The sequence below is a fragment of the Ceratotherium simum genome, chromosome 19 (assembly GCF_057802395.1).
Source record: "Ceratotherium simum simum isolate JZ-2026a chromosome 19, ASM5780239v1, whole genome shotgun sequence".
NCBI lineage: Eukaryota > Metazoa > Chordata > Mammalia > Perissodactyla > Rhinocerotidae > Ceratotherium > Ceratotherium simum.
The window spans coordinates 50765992-50790268 of record NC_141918.1 but is presented as its reverse complement, the minus strand read 5'-3'; the positions used below and the strand labels follow the sequence as shown (position 1 = coordinate 50790268).

Below are 24277 nucleotides of genomic sequence, written 5' to 3'. Positions count from 1 at the left end.
AATTGCTCTAATATTCATTTTTACTGTGAATGAAATAATCCAGGGATTTGTCTTGTTAGCATGTGTGCTACTACCAAATTCATGCAGGGACTTGGAACCCTTTTTTTTTTTAAGCACACTGTCTTTATTTTTTATATGAATTCTCTCTGCCTGGAAAAATTGGAATTCAGGAATGCATCTAGAATTTGTTCAAAGATAAAATTATTACAGGTGAGATTTGAAAGTGATAAAGCAATGGATGAGGATAGATTATCCATTCTTCAGTTTATGTTTGGTGATACTATAGATTTGTTGTCTTTGATTATATAATGAAATAAATTCTTTTTTTTTAATTGCGGTAACATTGGTTTATAACATTATATAAATTTCAGGTGTACATCATTATACTTCTATTTCTGCATAGATTACATCATGTTCACCATCCAAAGACTAATTACAAACCATCATCACACACATGTGCCTAATTATCCCTTTCATCCTCCTCCCTCCCCCCTACCCCTCTGGTAACCACCAATCCAATTTCTGTCTCTATGTGATTGTTTGTTGTTGTCTTTATCTTCTATTTGTGAGTGAGATCATACGGTATTTGACCTTCTCCTTCTGACTTATTTCACTTAGCATAATACTCTCAATGTCCATCCATGTTGTTACAAATGGCTAGATTTCATCGTTTCTTATGCCTGAGTAGTATTCCATTGTGTATATTTTTAATTTGTTACATATGGGGTAGCTGGTTTATGCATCTGTGATCCAGTGCAGAGGTGCAAACATATCTTATTGGTCATATGTGTGAAATGACGTCCGGAATATGAAGTCAAACCTGCTTTAATTACCTCCTTATGGGAACATCCAGCTGCTGGGATGACTGGGGGAAGGCACATTTGGGATTTTAGAGTGAATACTTTGAATCTTAAGTATGCTCTAGATATAAATCTAGTTTATCTCAAAGGTCTGTCGTTAGTCTAGACTGAGAAGTAGATTAATACAATAATAATCTAAGATTCTATAAATGGGACCAAGTTCAAAGCTGACAGAAGCTTGTCCTGCTCTTGACAATATTACCTTTTTGACATCCCTTAAAATATTTATATAGGAGCTACTATTTTTCCAATGACTGAAAATGTTGGAATCTGGCTAAAAATGTGAATATGTGCCACTGGGGTTTCCCTACTGAAGTTGACAACCAACAAAAATGAAACAGCATGTAAAGTCTTCTCGAATTCTAAGCCTCTTGCTGACAACAGATGCACCAGAGTGGCCCAGTCAAGAAGGCCTCACACATGGGTAGCCAGCTGAGAGGGTGGCATCAGTACGAGTATCATTGTGGTATAGTCACAAAGAGTCTAGCATCCTTGGAACTTACCTGGCCAAATCACCTGGCCAAATTGTTTCAAATATAGATTGGCAACTGAGGCCCAGAAAAGTGAATTGGTTTGCTCAAGATCACTTGTCAGTGGTGGACCCAGGTCTGGAAGCCACAGTCCACCTCCTGGACCAAACCAACGCTCTTTCACCAACCATGCAGCCTCCCTGTCAAAATCGAGGCTACATAACATAAGGTACCAATTTAGGACAACATATTCTGGCTATGTGACCCAATGAGCAATTGTTCTGTGACTCGGACTAATGCGGAAAAAGTCATTTTGAATATTTCAGATCCCAAACTTAGATTTTTGCAAATTAATGTCTTATTAGATTTTTAAAATGAAACCATGAAGAAAATTTATTGTATAGTTTCCATAAATAAACCTGCTTAAATGAAGATTTCGTTGATAAGGATTAGAATCTTTAATCTCTAAATTCAACATCTGGGTTTTATTTATTTCCAGTTCCATCATATCAGCTGACTACTCTCATATATGTTCATAGAACTTCAGGACTGCAAGGGAACAGCTTAGTCAAAAGAAAGTGACTTTCCCTTTGTTACATGTCCTTATCTTGTGAAATGTATTGTACTTGGTGAAGAGGAGAAGTGCTGCATTGTTGAAAGAGTGTGGCTTTGAAGTAGAACAGACCCAAGTTTAAATTTAGCCTCACCTTTTTTTAGCTTTATAAATTGCCCTTTCACTTTATAGCCCTTTGGCCATTTAGAGCCCATTTTCTAATCTGTAAAACAGTACTAGTAACTTCCTAACAGGGTCACTGAAGGGAAGAAATGTAATGATGTGCCTAACACCTGGCAGACGGCCAGATATTTAACAAATGGAAGCTATGATCAACTAAAGTAACAGTAAGACACGTGACCCCAGATTGCAAAAAGGATACTATCTTAGCCTTTCAAAGAGCTATCCTCAAGGAATAGCTCCTGGAGGATAAAGATATTTATAGATATATGCTGAGGGCCAGCCCCGTGGCTTGGCGGTTAAGTGCACGCGTTCCGCTGCTGGCGACCCAGGTTCAGATCCCGGGCGCGCACCGACGCACCGCTTCTCCGGCCATGCTGAGGCCGCGTCCCATGTGCAGCAACTAGAAGGATGTGCAGCTATGACATGCAACTATCTACTGGGGCTTTGGGGGGAAAATAAATAAATAAATAAAATCTTTAAAAAAAAAAAAAAAGATATATGCTGAGAAGTGCTATTTCTCCTGAAATACTGTTAACTTTGATTACAGGAGAGTGAAAATAGCACTGGAACCTTGACACGGAGCCTGGGGTGTAGTTCAGGTCCAGCTCCCCAACAGCAGTGTGGATAATATGGCACTTAACCTCCTTGAGTCTGTGTCCTCATATGAAAATCAAAGCAAGCCCCCAAACATCCTTGCCTCCTACCTTAGGGGTTTACAGAGGGAAGCCGTGTGCAAACAGCAGAGCCCTCACCACCAAAAGGGGTTCCGTGTAAGCAGTGGCCAGGTCTTTGCATCTGGACAGACCTGCTCCTTTCATTTCTGCTACGGACACCACTTCAGGGACACCTTATTAGCCGTTCATGAGACGCTATTTAGATCTTCTTTGCATTTAGTGTTCTGTTGTTAATTCTCCGTGAAGCTGACCAATTTAAAGTGATTTAACAGCCTAAAGTTAAAGGTGCTCTGACAAGTGCGTTAAGTTAGCTCGAAGGATAAGAACAGAAAGGTTGAGGAAACACTGACACTCCCAGAGCTCCTGTTAGTGACGCCATTACACCAACACAGACCCACCAACTTCCGAGAGCGAGGAAAAAATGAGCCAAGGCAACAAGGAAAACAATACGTTTATTAAGAGGCATGAAAATGCATAAACTCACTTATAAATAAATGTCGTATAATTTACCCAGTGAAAAAATAGCTACAATCCATGAATAAGCTGGATTTTATATTTGAAATGATTACATATTTGATCTCCAATAACTTCCCCTCCATCGTGATCTCTTGGCAGCAGCAATTTTACAATGACTATAGAAAAAGCTGTACCAATGATTATCATATGGGGGGAAGTTTTTCAAGAATTTTCTTTAAAAATGAACCAGTGCAAACAAATTCAGATTATAAGGGATACGGTAAGACCTGGGGCTTATCTTCAGAAAAGTAGAAAGTAAAAATTCTAAACATTTATTCATTAAGAAATGAAAAAGCAAACTACATTTTGATCATTAGAAAATAATACATATGGATATTATAAAACATTCTTAACCAGTGATTGCGATAATTACATCTATAAATGTTCATTCAAGTACTAGTGTTCCATAAACATTCAAATTCCCATTAAAAGTAAACCTAGATATAGACACGTGTGGACAATGCTTCTTTTGATTTAATAATAAGAAAAAAAATCATGTCAACAAGAGGCAAGTGACCTTTAAAATACTGTATTTCTTTTGTCTGTAAATGATTTTTCACAGTCTGTATATTTTATCTGCAGGACCCAAGGAACATCTCACAACAGCTAATTAAGAAGTCCTTTCTGTAAAATAACTCTCGACGTTACAGAAACAAACATTCCAAAACACAAGTTTAGCTTAAAAAACAACAGGGCAGAATCAGTCTTCTTTGGCAAGAAATTGTTAATTCCTTACCAGATGTTGGTTTGCTGCTGTGCAGACACTATCACTTCTTTGGTTTTTACCAAAGAGCTATTTAACAAGCTGAAAAGATTTCATAAACGATGGTACCATGACAGCAATGTAGAGCTCATGTCAAAGTTGCACTGACATCAACATCATTTCCTTGATTACTGCTGTTAATGGATCTTCCTTCAAAAAGCTCCCTCCTAATTTTGGCCTGAGTCTCAGGCTTTAGTAAAAGTTCCTTTATCTGTTTCACTTTGGACTTCAAACCCATCCTTTCTCGACGCAAAGCTTCATTAATTAAGTCCCGGATTCCAATAGGTTTCTTGCCTACGGAAAAAAAAATTATATAATACATTTTACATACCAATGCCAAGGAAAAACGTTAAATATGGCACACTGACTTATCAAAAGAGAGTCAAAAGAGGGTTAAAAAGAAACCTTTAAAACGTTACCGACATTTTATAGAAAAGGTTGCATTTCGCCAAAAATATATCATTTACATGAAACAAATTTACTGTAAAGAAAGATCACTGCATATCGACGGCATACGTAGGACAAACACGAAATGTTATGGACAATAATTTCAACAGTGATTATTTTAAATTTAGCACTTGTTAGCTGTGTGTGTTTTGGCCTCACATACAGTAGCCAAATGCCCTGCTAAGCAATATAAATGGCAGTATTCCATTTATGGCCCCTTCCACGGCCTTTGAGTCCACGAGGTATAACCCCAAGTCCCCTCTCCCTTGGCCATGGCTGACGGCAAGTGAAACTTGGGCCACTCTTCTTTCATAAATCAATTTCCTCTGCTAGTCTCAGCTCTCCATTTCTCTTCTGTTGTGTTTCAGATATGCAAACACATCGATCATGAAAGTATCAGGCAATCTCCACAGACTGGACAAGAGACACTTAAACAGCACAATGCAGATTAGTCCATTGACTCAGGAGATGGGGGCAGGGATGCTTCTCCTGGAGCAGCGGGGCCCTGCCTGCATTCGGGTCTCACTTCCTGTTGTTGTCACTGTCAGTGCCATTCCTATCAGCCTCTTCAGCTTTCACAGAGTTCCCATCCCCTGGCTTGTTTTTGTTCTGTGTTTCTTCCAGATACTGCTGGACAGCCTTGAGCACCGCGTTCTCCACCAGCCTCTTACTGAGCCTTACCAGTTCAGCATCGTCAGGCTCACCTCCATTCTTATCACCTACATTCCACAATAGAGAAGAGAGGTCACTGAGATCACATTGCCATAGAAACTCAGCATGCAGGGGCCGGCTAGTTCAGTTAGTTAAAAAGAGCAAGTGTCCTTCCATCTGGTAAATTGGAGCTATAAATCCAAAAATACCGGCTTGGCTTTTCATTTGGTATTTGCAGAAGCTCCTGCCTATTCCTAAAGACTTCAGGCTGAAAAGTCCAAATTAGCCCCAATCTAAAAATACTTTACCTAGCAATGCTGGAAGTTTCCCACTTCTACATGGAATTTTTGTTCTTCTCTCATCCACGGCTAACTGCCACTATTAAAGTTCACGTGCCCACTGCCTGGAGCCTCAGACATGTGAATTCACCAACTAGATCTGTGTCTGCATCTCCTTCTCCACCACCAAATGTCAGGTAATCAAGATTTCCCTACCAGCTAACTACTTAGGACCACTAATTTTAAAATGTTTGGCCCATAGGCTGGTTGTTAATAAATTTTCAGCACTGCCATGAAGACAAAGGTAGTTACTACTGCTAGGAACTGGTTTAAAACAAGCTTGTAAAACTAATATTCTTTTTAATCTCAGTGCTATCACTGCAATTTAAGAAGTAGGAAATTCTTCAAGGAAGAGTTAGGATTATGATAGTAAGTTACTAGATGTTGACATTTTATGTCATTTTGCTTCCCTGCCAGTGATGATCAAGGTTTAATTAGTCTATATTTCATCTTACTGTAAAAGGGCTGGTTCTCATCTATTCTCATGCTACATATTTCATAAAATATGAAATATTTTCACTCTCTTCCTTGTCTCTCTTAACTGAGGAAAAGAACAAGGGGGCTCATCTCTCATGTCCATTCAGTTCCTCAACTCCTTCCATCAAGCTATGGACCCAGAAAGGCAGATGATCAAAGGCAAAGACATCTGAGTACCTAAATATATTAAGTAAATACTAACAAATCTCAAGGGAGTGATTGACAGCAATACAATAATAGTAGGGGACTTTAATACTCCGCTTTCAACAACAGACAGATCATCCAAACAGAAAATCAATAAGGAAACATTAGACTTGAACTCTACTTTAGACCAAATAGACCTAACAGACACATACAGAACATTCCATCTAACAACACCAGAATACACATTCTTCTCAAGTGCACATGCAACATTCTCCAGGATAGATCATATGTTAAGTCACAAAATAAGTCTCAGCAAATTTTTAAAGATTGAAATCGTACCAAGTATCTTTTCTGACCACAACGGTATGAAACTAGATATCAATAACAAGAGGAAAACTGGAAAATTCACAAAAATGTGGAAACTAAACAACACACTCCTGAACAACTAATGAGTCAAAAATTAAATCAAAAGGGAAATCAAAAAATATCTTGAAACAAATGAAAATGAAAACACAACATATCAAAACTTAAGGGATGCAGCAAAAGCAGTGCTAAGAGGGAAGATATCAGAAATAATGCCTACATTAAGAAAAAAAAAATCTACAGTCAACAACCTAAATTTACATCTCAAGGAACTAGAAAAACAAGAACAAACTAAGCCCAAAGTTAGCAGAAGGAAAGAGATAAAGATCAGAGCAGAAATAAATGAAATAGAGGACAGAAAAACAATAGAAAAGATCAATAAAAGTGAGAGTTGGTTTTTTGAAAAGATAAACAAAATTGACAAACCTTTAGCTAGACTGACCAGGAAAAAAAGAGAGGACTCAAATAAATAAAATTATAAATGAAAGAAGAGACATTACAATTGATACCACAGAAATACAAAAAATCATAAGAGACTACTATAAACAATTATATGCCAACAATTTAGATAACCTAGAAGAAATGGATAAATTCCTAGAAATATTTAATCTTCCAAGTCTGAATCATGAAAAAATAGAAAATCTGAACAGACCAATAACAAGTAAGATTGAATCAGTAATCAAAAACCACCCAACAAAGAAAAGCCCAGGAGAAGATGGCTTCACAGGTGAATTTTACCAAACATTTAAAGAAGAATTAATGCGAGTTCTTCTCAAATTCTGCCAAAAAACTGAAGAGGAGAAAACACTCCCAAACTCATTTTTTGAAGTCAGCATTACCCTGATACCAAAGCCAGATAAGGATACTACAAGAAAAGAAAACTCCAGGCCAATACTCTCATGAATTTAGACGCAAAAATTCTCAACAAAATACTAGCAAACGAAATTCAAAAGCACATTAAAAGGATCATACACCACAAACAAGTGAGATCTATCCCTGAGATGCAAGGATGGTTCAACATATACAAATCAATCAATGTGATACATCACATTAACAAAATGAAGGATAAAAATCATGATCATATCAGTAGATGCAGAAAAAGCATTTGACAAAATTCAACACCATTTCATGACGAAAACTCTCAACAAACTGGGTATAAAAGGAAGATATCTCAACATAATAAAGGCCATATATGACAAACCCGCAGCTAGCATACTCAATAGGGAAAGGTTGAAAGCTTTCCCTCTAATATCAGGAACAAGACAAGGGCACCCACTCTCACCACTCCTATTCCACATAGTAATGGAAGTCTTAGCAAGAGCAATTAGGCAAGAAAAAAGAAATAAAAGGCATCCAAATCAGAAAGGAAGAAGTAAATTGTCTCTGCTTGCTGATGACATGATCTTGTGTATAGAAAATCCTAAAGACTCTACCAAAAAACTGTTAGACCTAATAAACGTAATTCAGTGAAGTTTCAAGATACAAAATCAACATACAAAAATCAGTTGCCTTTCTATAATCTAACAATGAACTATCTGAAAAAGAAATAAAGATAATCTCGTTTACAATAGCATCAAAAACAATAAAATATTTAAGAATAAATTTAACCAAGAAAATAAAAGATCTATACACCAAAAACTGTAAGAAATTGATGAAAGAAATTGAAGAAGACACAAATAAATGAAAAGATATCCCATGTTCATGGATTGGAAGAGTTAATATTATTAAAATGTCCATACTACCCAAAGTCATCTATAGATTCAACGCAACCCCCATCAAAATTGCAATGGCATTTTTCACAGAAATAAAAAAAAAATCCTAAAGTTCAAATGAAACCACAAAAGACCCTGAATAGCCAAAGCAATCTTGAGAAAGAACAAAGCTGGAAGCATCACACCTCTTGATTTCAAACTATATTACAAAGCCATAGTAATCAAAACAGTATGGTATGCATAAAAACAGACACATAGACCAATAGAGCAGAATCAAGAGCCCAGAAATAAACTCATGTATATATGGTCAACTAATATTGACAATGAAGCCAAGAACACACAATGGGTAAAGGATAGTCTCTTCAATAAATGTTGCTGGGGAAACTGGATATCCACATGCAAAAGAACGAAATTGGACCACTATCTTACACTACTCACAAAAATTAACTCAAAATGGATTAAGGACTTAAATGTAAGACCTGAAACCATAAAACTCCTAGAAGAAAAACATAGGAAAAAAGCTCTTTGATATTGGTCTTTGCAATGATTTTTTGGATGTGACACCAAAAGAATAAGCAACAAAAGCAAAAATCAATGAGTAGGATTACATCAACCAAAAAAGCTTCTGCACAGCAAAAGAAACAATCAACAAAATGAACAGGCAATCTACAGAATGGGAGAAAATATTTGCAAATCATATATCTGATGAGTGGTTAATATTCAAAATATATAAGGAACTCATACAACTCAATAGCAAAAACACAAACAATCCAATTAAAAAATGGGCAGAGGACTTAAAAAGACATCTTTCCAAAGAAGACATACAAATGGCCAACAAGTACATGAAAAAGTGCTCAATATCACTAATCATCAGGGAAATGTAAATCAAAACCACAATGACATATCATCTCCCACCTATTAGGATGGCTATTATCAAAAAAACATGACAGGGGCCAGCCCAGTGGTGTACTGGTTAAGTTCGTGTCCTCCGCTTTGGCGGCCCAGGGTTCACAGGTTCAGATCTCAGGCACAGACCTACTCACTGCTTATCAAGCAATGCTGTGGCGGCATCCCATATAAAGAAGAGGAAGATGGACACGGATCTTAGGCCAGGGCCAATCTTCTTCAGCAAAAAAGAGAAAGATTAGCAACCGATGTTAGCTCAGGGCTAATCTTCCTCAAAAAAAAAAAAACACAAGAAAACAAAAAACAAGAAATAACAAGTGCTAACGAGAATGTGAAGAAAAGTGAACCTTTGACACTGTTGGTAAAAATGTAAATTGGTGTAGCTACTACAGAAAACAATATGGAGGTTCTTCAAAAAATTAAAAATAGAATTACCATATGATCCAGCAATCCCACTTCTGGATATTTATCTGAAGAAGATTAAATCACTATCTCAAAGAGACATCTGTGCTCCCATGTTCATTGCAACATATTTCACAATAGCCAAGACATGGAAACAACCTAAGCATCCACTGATGGTTGAATACACATAATGGAATATTATTCAGCCATAAAAAAGAAGGAAATCCTGCCACTTGCAACATGGATGAACCTTGAGGGCATTATGCTAAGTGACATAAGTTAGACAGAGAAAGACAAATACTGTATGATATCACTTATATATGGAATCTAAAAACATTGAACTCAGAAACAGAGCATAGAATAGTGGTTGCCAGGGAGTGAGAAGGGGCGTGGAACTGAGGAGATGTTGGTCAAAGGGTACAAAGTTTCAGTTATAAGATGAATAAGTTCTGGGGATCTAATGTACAGCATGGTGACTACGGTTAACCATACTGTATTGTATACTCGAAAGTTGTTATGAGAGTAGAGCTTTAATGTTCTCAGCGTAACAACAACAACAAAATTACAATTTTGTGGGGCCGTTCCCATGGCCTAGTGGTTAAGTTCAGCGCGCTCCACTTTGGCAGCCCAAGTTTGGTTCCTGGGCGCGACCTACACCACTCATTAGTGGCCATGCTGTTGTGGCGACCCACATACAAAATAGAGGAGGATTGGCACAGATGTTGGCTCACAGTGAATCTTCTTCAACAAAACAAAACAAAATTATAATTTTGTGAGGTGAAGGATATGTTAACTAACCTTATTGTGGCAAACATTTTGCAATATATACTACATGTATCAAATTATCCCATTGTACACCTTAAACTTACACAATGTTACATGTCAATTACATCTCAATAAAGCTAAAAAAAAAAGAAATAATTAGAATGCTCACATATTAAAGTCAGCTCAGTTTTGGAATAATACCCACGGCCCCCATAAGGCAAAAACCCAATGTTGCACTGGCATTCTTGGATCTGGGACAAATTCAAAGAGTGTGAGCTGGCAGATGGACATTATTTTCTATCCTTACATGTAACAAGGATTGAAATACAAAAGCATATACGCCAAGGGTGAGAACTGGCCCTCGACCCTCCTTCTGAGCCCCATCACTTCTATTTAATGCATGTCTGGGACCAATTCTGCTTATAACCATCATTTCTAGCAACACCCAAGCAGAAGAGAGATGGGTTAAAGACCCATCTAGACACACTACCAGTGGAGGCCTTAGCAACTACTTTCCCCTCAAAGATGGCAATATGGCACCCCAGACCCATGATTAATATTCTAGATTGAACACTTGCAGTGAAAAATATGCTTAGAATTGAGTAAGCTTCAACTCAGTGATGTCTGTATAGAATGTACTAAACATAAACATGTCAGGATAGTATTAAAAGAGAGATAAAGAATTCATTACTAATACCACATTTTGGGGCAAGTTAAGACTATTTTTATTAGTTAGAATGAATGAGTATGTCGCCTAATATTTGAAGGATTTTATCTTATCCTTACAACCCAGTGTTTATACTGTATAGATGACACCTCCAGATGCGTTACCTGGAACTATTTGTACAATGGCTCTTCAAATTTAAAACGGAAAATCAAACTTCAAATGAAGGAATACTTTTTAAGTAACCTTCAAAAACACTGTCAATGACTCTCTACATCTGCCTCCCTACTTGTGCCCTGCGTCTAGGCCAGATGTTGCCTTCCTGAGGGCTGCTCCTGACCTAGTCAGTTTTAAGACAACATCATTCATCACATTACTCATCATACACATATCATCAGTGAGATGACAGGGTTGTATTCCAGTCTGATCATAACTCAATCTCCAAGATGCCTCTCAGGTGAAATAATCTGAGCTGCTGCGATTTCTCTCAGTCCACAGTGAAGTGTCCCTGTGACTTCAAACACGAAGAGATTTAAAACACAAAAATCTTCCCACAAAAAGTTCATTTTCCTTTCTGACTTTCCTATTTCTGTTCATGCATTTACTATCATGCAAGTCAAACAAGCTCAAAACAAGATTGTCGCCGTCTTTGACTCCTTCCTCTCCCTTGTCAACCCACTTAATCACCAGCCTTATCAATGTGCCCTTCACAATTTCTCCCTTCTTCCATGCAGCTGGTATAACGCCTCTAGATTAATGTTCCTAATTACTCTCCATGGTCTCTACAGGGAAATTTAAACTTGTCTTCCAAGGCTTTCCAAAATTTACCTTTGGTATCACCCACCACTGCCACTGCATCCAACATTTCCTCATGAGCCTCCACACCATTCCCTAGTTCTAGATGGCCCTCCCTCTCTCTCACCAATTAAAATCACACCTACTCCATGAAGCCTTCCCTGACTAACCTGTCGAGAAGTAATGAGCTTCCACTGGTTTCCAATCATTCTGACTGCATGTGTAGTACATGGTCATTTGATCATTCATTCAACAAGTGTGCACTGAGGACCTACTACATACCTGGGCTATTCTAGCCTATAGCAATACAGCAGAATACAAAACAAAGTCCCTTGGTTTTCCTTTCTTAATTTCTTTATAAATTATGAGCAGTATTTATCAATGTATTTATTCAACAACTACTGAGTCCATTCCTGCTCTGCTCAAGACACAGTCTTGAGTACAGAAACCATGTCCAAGTCTTCTCAGTTATCTCCTGCCCTGCTCACATATGGCTCAGTTTATTGAACACAAGAGGAGCTCAATAAATATTTGTCAGACAAGGAATTATTGATTAAAGTCCTTGTAGGCAGCAGCAACATTTTTTAAATGTTCCTACTTTCTACAAGGATAGCATACCATGGCCAGAAATTTAAGTTTAATATTAAATTTAAATCAAGAGCAGAGAATTCCAGACTAATCCAAATATCCATGTGAAAAGTCTCCATCTACTTTGATTGATGAACCTGGTTGGTATGCCAAAATATCCAGCCTATGGGGCAAATATTAACTACCTACAATAACAAACTAATTAACCAATCAACAACAACGAAAAAGAAACTTATAAATGAATCTTCCAGATCTGTCCTGGATTCTTGCCTCACCTTATGATTTCCACAAAGCATCCTCGGACCATCATCGTTAGCCCAGACAAGAGCCTATTGGAAGGCTCGTCACACAGCCCTGAAAGAATGCAGCAATTCAAGAAACGTGTATCTTCATCCAGTGAGACCTTACTTGTGTTTGCACTTTTAGCAGACTTAATTCAACTTAATTAAAAAGAGGCATCTTAAGGTTAAAGTTATATGGTAGTTTTTTTCTGCCCACTACTAAATAAAGGTATCTGTCACCCACAGTGACCTCTAAGATAAACGACTACCTTCATTTTACCTGCAGCCTAGTTAACAATGGCAGTTCAACATGCCACTGCAAGGAGCACAGACTATCTTTGATATTCAACAAAAGTACATATAAGAAATATTCCCAATGTATGCAGCAAACTCTTGATAAAAATATTCTTTCTTGGTCTACCTAGGTTATTTAATATCATACCTACTGAAAATGACAGATTAACCTTTGTCTTTGACACTGTATTTTTAGAAATCCCCCCAGAATATCTTCAACCCGTTTCTTAGGAGAATACTAAAAATATAAAAGAAAGGCAATGAAAAATTCTAAGTCCATCAAACACAGTACCATCTTTAAAAGAAGAGATTTAAGAAACTTTTCAATAAACTTCAAGTAAGCAATTCTACTCTCTGTAAGAGTTGTAACATCATTAATCCATGGTATGTACCATGATTCTGTTTTTGCTTATATTACCTGAGATCTCTGATACCAACCCAACACAGAGATAAAATTTATTTTTGTAGTCATAAAAAGAAAATAAGTGACCTCCTTTGTGGTAGCAAGAATATTTTCTACCTACTAGGATAATTTAAGGTCAACATTAATGTGGTTCAGCTGTTCTTATGCATGAGCTGACCCAATAATTGCTTAATTGATGCCACAAGACGGGCTCCAGAGACCATCACCACCCCCCACCCACTGCCAATATCTAGGTGCATATTTGTCCGGACAAGAATAAATCATGCTAACAGTTTTTAAAAGAGAACCAAAAAAAATCTTCATTACAATGCCATGGAAGACCAAGGGAGAGCGCAACCACATTAAAAGTTCTCACTTGTCCCAATCAAAATCCCAGCAAGTTATTTTGTGGATATCAACAAAGTGATTCTAAAGTTTACATGGAGAGGCAAAAAAACAAAAGCCAACACAGTACTGCAGGAGAAGAACAAAGTCAGAGAACTGATACTACCCAACTTCACGACTAACCATAAAACTACAGAAATCAAGACAGTGTGGTATTGGCAAAAGAACAGACACATATATCAATGGAACAGAATAGAGAGTCTAGAAATAGACCCATACAAATATAGTCAATTGATCTCTGATAAAGGAGCAAAAGCAATACAATGGAGCAAAGATAGTCTCTTCAACAAATGTGCTGGAACAACTGGACATCCACATGCAAAAAATGATTCTAGGCACAGACCTTACTCCTCTCACAAAAATCAACTCAAAATGGATCACAGACCTAAATGTAAAATGCAAAACTATCAAACTCCTAGAAGACAACACAAGAGAAAACCTAGATGACCTTGGGTATGACAGTGACTTTTTAGATACAATGCCAAAGGCATGATCCGTGAAAGAAATAATTGATAAGCAGGACTTCACTAAAATTAAAAACTTCTGCTCTGTGAAAGACAACATCAAGAGAATGAGAAGACAAGCCACAGACTGGGAGAAAGTATTTGCAAAGGACACATCTGATAAAGGACTGTTATCCAAACTCTACAAAGAACTCTTAAAACTCAACAGTAAGAAAACAAGCAAACTGATTTAAAAAGGAGCTGAACGGGTACATAAAAAAAGATGCTCAACATCAGGGAAATGCAAACCAAAACCACAAGGAGATATCACCTCACACTCATCAGAATGACTATCATCAAAGACAAGAAATAACAAGTGTTGACAATGACATGGAAAAAAGGGAACTCTTGTGCACTGTTGGTGGGAATGTAAATTGGAGCAGCCACTATGGAAAACAGTATGGAGTCTCCTCAAAAAATTAAAAAAAGAACTACCATATGATCCAGCAATTCCACTTGTGGGTATTTATCTGAATAAAACAAAAACTAACTAGAAAAGATATATGCACCCCCATGTTCATTGCAGCATTATTTACAATAGCCAAGGAAGACATGGAAGCAACCTAAGTGTCCATAAATGGATAAATGGATATAGAAAATGTGGTGTAAATATATATATATATATATGTATGTATGTATGTATGTATGTATATACAATGGAATATTATTCAGCCATAAAAAGAATGAAATTTTGCCATTTGCAACATCATGGATGGAACTTGAGGGCATTATGCTAAGTGAATTAAGTCAGACAGAAAAACAAATACCACATGATCTTACTTATATGTACAATCTAAAACAAAACAACAAAAAAAGACCCCCAAGCTCATAGATACAGAGAACAGACAGGTGGTTGCCAGAAGTAGGGAGTGTGGGTTGGTGAAATGGATGAAGGGAGTCAAAAGGTACAAACTTCCAATTATAAAACAAATAAGTCATGGGGATATAATGCGCAGCATGGCAACTATAGTTAATAATACTGTATTGCATATTTGAAAGTTGCTAAGAGAGTAGATCTTAAAAGTTCTCGTCACAAGGAAAAAAAAATTCGGTATGGTGACAAATGTTAACTAGACTTATTGCAGTGATCATTTCATAATATATATAAATGTCAAATCATTTTGTTGTACAACTGAAACTAATATCATGTTGTATGTCAATTATACCTCAATTAAAAAACATGGGCCAAAGACTTTAAAGACACCTCACCAAAGAAGATATACAGATGGAAAATAAGCATATGAAAAGATGGCCTACATAATATGTCATCAGGGAAATGTAAATTAAAACAACAAAGAGATACCAGTACACACTTATTAGAATGGCCAAAATCTGGAGTGCTGACAACATCAAGTGCTGATGAGGATGTGGAGCAACAGGAACGCTCATTCATTGCTGGTGGGAATGCAGAACAGTACAACCACTTTGGAAGATAGTTTGGCAGTTTCTTACAAAACTAAACATACACTTACCATACGACCCAGCCAATCACGCTCCTTGGTATTTAACCAAAGGAGCTGAAAACTTATGTCCACACAAAAACCTGCGCACAGATATTATAGCAGCTTTATTCATAATTGCCAAAACTTGGAAACAACCAAGACATCCTTCAGTAGGTGAATGAATAAATAAACTGTGGTACATCCAGATAATGGAATATTATTCAGTGATAAAATGAAATGAGTTACAAGCCATGAAAAGACATGAAAAAACCTTAGATGCATATTACTAAGTGCAAGAAGCCAATCTGAAAAGGCTACATACTGTATGATTCCAATTATAAAACATTCTGGAAAATGCAAAACTATGAAGATGGTAAAAACATCAGTGGTTGACAGGGGTGGGGGTGGAGAAGAAAGGGATGAAGTACAGGGAATTTTCAGAGCAGTGAAAATACTCTGTATGATACCATAATGATGGAGACATGTGACTATACATTTGTCCAATCTCATAGAATGTATAACCCCAAGAGTGAACTGTAACGGAAACTATGGACTTTGGGTGATAATGATGTGTCAGTGTAGCTTCATCAAATTGTAACAAATGTTCCACTCTGGTGGGGGATGTTAATAAGGGGAGAAGTTACACATCTGAGGGAGCAGAGGGTATATGGAGATCTCCGTACCTTCCTCTCAATTTTTCTGTGAACCTAAAACTTCTCTAAAAAAGTAATGTCTTAATTTTTAAAAAAAAGTCTCACTTGCTGACACCCCAGCTATCAAAAACTTCATTTGGTGTCCGAACGCGGGCTTCCTAAGCATCTTTCCATCACTTGCACAGCATGCCCTTCTCATTCCTGCAGCATAACTGTGTCCTCCTTAGAAGCAGAATTTTTTTTAACTGAGCTTATCTTTTCTTTCATTTATCTGGATAAAAAGAAACACTAAATATAGATCATAGGCTATTCAAAAAGTTGGAATGGCACACTGAGCTTCCTTGCACACCACCTACTACTCATCTGTGACGAGGGACAGATCAAGCATTGTCCCCAAGTGCACATTTAAAGTGACACTGCCCTTGGACCCTTGTCTGCCAAAAGGATTAGCTGCAACATCCCAGGAAACAGAGTGCCTATAAACAAAGCCCCCTCTTGTCAAATACCAACCTCCCCCCGACACACACACCAGAACATTTTAAAATTAAAACACCAAAACCATATTTTAAATACTTTCTAGCATATAAATTTCAAAAATGAAAGAAGCAGGCCTTTGTAAATTTTATTCTGGATTCAGTACCACAGAATAAAGAGAAAAATGCTGGTGCTTCACATAAAAAAGGACAAGCCCCAGGAGTTCTGGAGACCACTATCCTGTGTGTCCCTCCATCCGCCCCACCCACACTATTTTATATGGGGTGGGGGTGCAACGCAGGTAAAATGAGCATCAATAGTAGCCTCGAGGGGAAACAAAGGGGAGAGAAGGCCCCAACACGCAGTGGACCCGCAGCCTGAGTGGGCGGGACGTGATCCAGGCAGCCTCAGCCAGAGCTATCCCGATGACAAAGAGGTATGAGCCCCCCAGTCTTTTGTGAACACAGCTGGTACTGGAACCTCCAGAGTCCTCACCTCCCTCCATTGTTCCTCAAGTCGCTGCCTCAAGCCAGCTCCCTGATCCACACCCTTGTGAGACAGAATAGGGACAGGACTCTGCTCCTCACCCTTAGCCACCAGATCCGGCACCTCCCCACCCAGCTCTTTTGAAAGTCAAGCAACCTTCCAACCGCAAACTGTCCCCCAAGCAGTCCACCCCGACTCCCGCATGCGCCCAAAGCCTGGAGATGACCACTAAACGACCTCTCCTGGGGAGGCAGCACTGAGCATCACCGCCATGTTAGGCCTACCAGGCAGGCGCAGGGACTGCAACCCCGAGGGGGCACGCGCAGCCACACCACCAGGAAGAGGGAAGCAGAACGCCTCTGGAAGCGGAGAATCGTGACACCAATCAGCTCCCCTCACCCCATAAAAGACTCAGGATGGCTCCCTTCGGGGAGCCAGCCAGAGAGCCTCTTCTCCTGTCTCCCTTGTGCTGGAGCATAGGTTCCAATAAAACCTGTCTGAAACTTTGGTTGGGACTTGCGTCAATTTCTATTACACAGAGAGCCTAACAACTTAGGATCCGTATCACTTTTAGGCAATCCCAAATCACATGGCTTAGAATTGTAGGAGATCAAAATTTGGCCACCCCAAAATATGTCTCTTTACCTTGATTATTTTCTCTGAGGGACATTTGACCTCCCCCACTAATTGCCTAAAGGAATTTAACTCTGGGTATGGACAGACTAGCAGGGCCATTGCTAAGCCCATTCCTTTCACAGTTCTGTTTACCAAATATTTACATTTGTAAAGGTAGCACCCTCTATACTGGGAAGGGGCAGGGATGACCTTATCTCTGGAAACTTTTATTAGGACGGAAGGAGAGGACTTAAATCTGCATACCCTTGATTGCCGTGCTTTCTGGTAATCTCCTATAGCTGTCTTCTCCCCCACCCCCAACATCCTCCTTTGTCTACCTGAATACGCTATTTAAGGTGAAAATCTTCGCCATTTGTCGAGAAACTCAGTTTCCCTGGTTTCTCCCATGTATACATGTTATTAAACTTGGTATTATTTTCGCCTGCTAACCTGTCTTTTAATTATTTGGCCAGCCATGAGAACCTTAAGGGAAAGGGCAGAGGGGGATTCTCCCTCTTCCCCAACAGAATGATTCCTGTGACTTGTACCCTCAAGACTGTTCTTCACATAGTCACGTCAGAGATGAGACAAGACATCTTCACTGGATGTTTGTAGGCCAACCAGCCTACCAAAGAACTCTTTCCAGACATCACCTAACAGCCCGCTAGAGAGTCTCTTCTTCAGTCTGTAACATCAGTTCTGAGTCTACACTATGATCCACACTGTTCCCTGTATGATTTCTGCTGTGATGCCGTCATTTCTTATTGGAAACCTTGGTGACGTGATGGAACTACCAGTGGTGATGTGACAGAATTCCTGATATGTGTGTGTAAGGAGGAAAACATGATACACACGAGTCTGAAATCCAACTCTGCCAAGTCTGTCTGCACAGCCTTGATCACAGTCTCCCCAAACCTAAACTTCCCTGCAATGGGCCCCTCGTGAGGACAGCACACCTCACACTGCTGTTGTACGTGTTGGAGACAAGGTACGGAAAGTGCCTAACATTGTCTGGAACACAGTATGCTCTCAAAACATCGTTGTTATTTTGGTAGTACATTTTATAATCTGAGTTCAATTTATTTTAAGAAGAATGTGTTCAATACCTAATAAATGCCAATCATTAATCTACTCAAACACTTTATTAAGTGCCTACTATGTGCCATTACTAAGTATTTAAAAACAAATAAGATATAGTCTCTGACTGACCACACAGAAGTCAGTCTGGGAGGATGACCAATAAACAATGGCTGCAAACAACAGGTCAAGTGCTGTAACAGACACGTTCAAGGTCCAGTGGGGTGGGGAAGGAATCACAAGGTAAGTTTCACAGAGGAGATATTTCAGCTCCATGAATAGCAGTTTCCAGGCATGGGGGTGAGGGAGGGCGGGAAGGCTTTCCACACATAACAAAGGCACGAGCGTGTGCATAGAAGAACGGAAATGCTCCACGCATTTGGGGAACTGGAGGTCCTTCTGTAGAACTGGAATAAAGCATTCAGAGCACCGTGGGCAGGCTGGGGGTGGTGTAGGGGGAAAGAGGCGAGGGAGCAGGAAGGGGTGAAGGGCTCTGTGTACCACGCTACAGAGTCTAAGTTCATTCTACAGGCAATTGGCAGCTACTGAAGGATTGCAAGCACGGCATATTTTAGAAAATCATTGTGATAGTTATGTGGAATATGGAAGAAGAACGAGAAAGGCACAAAAATAGAGACAAGTTTTTGCAAGAGACAAAAAGAGAAACAATGAGAGCCTGAACCACGGTGGAGGAGGTAGGAAAGTAAGGGGCACATTACAGAGTTAAGAAACAGGAATACTGGACCACAGGGCCAGTTTAATTAGGAGAGGGTGTTTAAGGAAAGAGGAAGGGGAGTGCAAAATATATATATATGTGAATAAATAATGACCGAACATGCTTGAAATTCAATAAAAACTATAACCCTAAAATTCAAGAATCTCAAAAAATATCAAAGAAATATAAGAAATGTGAAGAAAATCACACCAAGGAACACCATGATCAAACTGCTGAAAACCAGCATTAAGAGAAAAATCATAAAAGCAGCCAAAGGAAAAAGGATGCATTGCATATAAAGGAACAAAGATAAGAATGGAAGAATGCAAGCCAAAAGACAATGGTACAAGATCTTTGAAGTACTAAAAGAAAAGGCAACACAGACTTCTCTATCCAGACACGTTATCTTTCAAAAATGAAGGTGAAAGAAAGATTTTTTTCAGACATATAAATGTGAGTTAATCCACCATCAGCCAACCAGCACTGCAAGAAACGTTAAGAGAAAAGCTTCAGGCAGCAGGAAAATGATACCAGACGGAAATCCGGATCTACTCAAAGCCAAGAAGAGAACTAAAAACTGTACATGTAAGGTAAAAATAAAAGACTTTCTCTCATTCTTAATCTCTTTAAAAGACAAATAACTATTTAAATGGAGTTTATAAAATATGTAGAAATAAAGTATATGGGAACAATAGCACAAAGACTGGGAGGGAACATAGAAACAATTGTTGAAGGGTTCTTATGCTAAATGTGAAGTGGCACGATATTATTTGAAAGCCCACCATCAGAAGTTAAGGATGTATATTTTAAAACACTAGAGCAACCACTAAAGTAAAAATGGAAAAGACGCAGTAACTAATAAACCAATAATGGACATGAGATGGAATCCTGTAACTTCTTAATACAAAATAAGCCAGGAAAAGAGGAGAGAAAGGAACAAAGAGCAGACGGGGCAAGTAGAGAACAACAAGCAAGGTGGGAGATTTAAACTCACCTTCTTGAGAATCATAAAAGACATAAAATTGTCTAAACCACTTTAGAAGAAATAAAAGGGAAATTAGAAAATATTTAGAACTGAATGAAAATTAAAACACAGCATATCAAATTTGTGGAACACAGCTAAGGCTATACTCACAGGGAAATTTATACCATTAAATGCTTATATCAGAAAATACGAAAGGTCTCAAATCAGTTATCAAACCTGCCACATTAAGAACATAAGAGGAGAAATTAACCCCAAGGGAAGCAGAAAGGAGCAAATAATAAAGATAATAGCAAAATGAAATGGAAAACAGATAAACAACAGAAAAAACCACAGGCTAGTTCTTTGGGAAAAAAAATCAATAAAATTGATAAATCTCTATCCAGACTGATCAGGAACAAATAATGGAAGATATACATTACCAATATCAGGAATGGGAGAGGGAACATCACCATCAATTGTACAGACATTATGAGGATAATAAGGAAATATTATGAACAATTTTATGTCAATAGATGCAACAAACTAGACGAAATGAAAAAATTCCTTAAAAGATACAAACTACCCAACTGTATTCAAGAAGAAATAGATAACATGAATAGTCCTATATCTATTAAAGAAAGTGAAATCGTACTTAAAAATCTTTCAACAAAGTAGCCCAGATAGTTTCACTGTTAGTAAATTCTACTGAGTATTTTAGGAAGAAATTTTACCAATTCACAAAGTCTTCCAGATAATGGAAGAGGGAACACTTCCCAGTTCATTTGGTGATACCTAAACCAAACAGACATTGTGAAAAACTAAAACTACAGACCAATATCCCTCATGAAGAGAGACACAAAAACCCTTAAGAAAATATTACCATATCAAATATAGCAATATATAAAGAGGATAATACATCATAACTAAGAGGAGTTTATTCCAGAAATGCAAGATTGAGTTAAAATTTGAAAATCAGTCAGTGTAATTTACCATACTAACAGACTAAATAAGCAAATATGATCATCTATACATTCAGAAAAAGAATTTGACAAAATTTGATACCCATTCATGATAAACACTCTTAGCAAACTAAAAATAGAAGGGAACATCCTCAGGCTGAAAGAGCATCTATGAAAACCTAAGGCTAATATCACACTTACTGGTAAAAGACTGAACGATATTCCCCTAAGGTCAGGAAAAAGATAAAGATATCTGCTCTCACCAGCACTACTCAGCACTGTACTACAAGTCCTAGCCAATGCAATTAGGCAAGAAAAAGAATAAAAAGCCTCTTGATTGACAAAGAAGGAGTAAAATTGTCTTTATTCACAGAAGACATAACTGTCTACCTAGAAATCCTAAAAAATCTACAAAAATGTATTTAGCAAGGTCACAGGACACAAAGACTAAATTTTTTGTGTGTATGTGTGAGGAAGATCAGTCCTGAGCCAACATCCATGCTAATCCTCCTCTTTTTGCTGAGGAAGACCGGCTCTGAGTTAACATCTATTGCCAATCCTCCTCCTTTTTTTTTTTTTTTTTTCCTCAAAGCCCCAGTAGATAGTTGTATGTCATAGTTGCACATCCTTCTAGTTGCTGTATGTGGGACGCGGCCTCAGCATGGCTGGAGAATCGGTGCCTCGGTGCACGCCTGGGATCCGAACCTGGGCTGCCAGTAGCAGAGCACACGCACTTAACAGCTAAGCCACCGGGCTGGCCCAAGGACTGAATTTTAAAACGTCAACTGTATTTCTATATACTAGCCATAAACAACTAAAAATTGAAAAATTTTTTTAAATATCACTTTTAATAGCACAAAATGTGAAATACTTAGGGACAATTCAACAAAATGTATGTAAGACCTATATACTGACAACTACAAAACTTCCTGAGACAAATTAAAGAAGACCTAAATAAACAAAGATAAACCATACTCATTGATCGAGAGACTCAATATTAAGATGTCAATTTTCCCTTAATTTCTCTATAGATGCAAAACTATATCAATCAAAACCCCATCAGGCTTTTTCATAGAAATTGACAAGCTAATTTTAAAATGTATATAAAAATGTAAAGGAAATAGAACAGCCAAAACAATTTTTTTAAAAAGAACAAAGTTAGAAGACTTATACCACCTGAATTCAAGACTTACTATGAAGCTATGTAAATAGAAACACAGTGATATTGGCATAAAGATAGACATACAGATCAATGAAACAAAACATAAAATCCAGAAACAGACTCACAAACATATGGCCAATTGATTTTCAACAAAGGTGCCAAGACAATTCAACAGAGAAAGAAGAATCTTTTTAAGAAATGGTGCTAGGACAACAGTATAGCCATAGGAAAAAAAGAACCTCGACCCTTATCTCACACCATATATGAAAATTAACTCAAAATGGATCATAGATCTAATATAAGAGCTAAAAGTATAAAGTGTCTAGAAGAAAACATAGAACTTCTTAGTGACCTTGGATTAGGCAAAGCTTTCTTAAATCAGACACCAAAAGCACAGTCTAGAAGAAAAATGATAAATTAGACTTCATCAAAATGTAACACTTTTGCTCTTCTTAAGATACTGTTAAGGAAAAAAACAGCAAACTACAAACTGGGAGAAAATATTTGCAAAACATATGTGTTAAAGGATGTATATCCAGAATACAAAAAAAAACTGTCACAACTTAACAACACAAACAACCAAATAAAAAATGGCCAAAAGAATTGAAGTTACTTTACAAAAGTACAGATGGCCAACAAACACGTGAAAATGTACTCAACACTATTAGCCATCAGAAAAATGCAAATTAAAGTCATAATGAGATACTGCTACTCACTAAAATTAAAATCAACACTATTAGCCATCAGAAAAATGCAAATTAAAGTCATAATGAGATACTGCTACTCACTAAAATTAAAATCAACACTATTAGCCATCAGAAAAATGCAAATTAAAGTCATAATGAGATACTGCTACCCACTAAAATTAAAATTAAAAAGATTAAAAGATTGACAATATCAAGTGTCGGTGGGGGTACGAAGCAACTGGAACTCCTGTTTCTGGTGACAATGCAAAAATGGTATAGCTAGTTTATAAAGAGAGTTTGGAAATTTCTTACAAAAGCTTTTCTTATGAAAGTTGGCCATATTCTTACCATGCAACCCAGCAATCTTACTTCCAGCTAGAACTGAAAACAAGCGAAATGAAAGCATATGCTCACACAAAAACCTATACATGAATGTTTGCAGTAGCTTTATTCATAACTGCCCCAAACTAGAAACAACCCAAATATCCTTCAACTGGTGAATGACTCAATAAGACTATCCACACAATGGATAGTCTTCAGCAACACAAACGAATGAATACTGATAGACGCAATGGCACAGATGGATCTAACGTGCATTATGCTACGTGAAAGAAGCCAGAGTCAAAGGCTGCATACTGTCAATTTCATTTATATGACATTCTAGACAAGGTAAATAAAACCATCAGTACTGTAAACAGACCAGTGGTTGCCAGGGCTGGGGATGAGGGCAGGGGTTGACTGTAAAGGGACATGAGAGGATTTGGGGATAATGGAACTGTTCACAATCTTGATTGTGGTGGTGGTTGTATGACTCCATCTGTTGATTAAAACTCACAGCACTGTGCATTTAAGGAAGTGAATTTTACTGTATGTAAATTATACCTCAA

At 37.8% G+C, this 24277-nt stretch overlaps 1 protein-coding gene across 5 annotated transcripts in view; it reads right to left on the bottom strand.

Moving 5' to 3' along the window:
- Positions 1-3173: 3173 nt before the first annotated feature.
- The window catches only part of AKAP7 (A-kinase anchoring protein 7), a 142931-nt gene continuing 121827 nt past the window's right edge, over positions 3174-24277 (bottom strand). For 2 of the 5 annotated variants that reach the window (XM_087444116.1, XM_087444118.1), the window contains exon 8: positions 3174-4313. In XM_087444116.1, the coding sequence (XP_087300242.1) occupies positions 4108-4313 (206 nt within the window). In that variant the 3' untranslated portion in view covers positions 3174-4107. The other 3 variants (XM_087444117.1, XM_004422322.3, XM_087444119.1) reach the window with 2 other exon arrangements.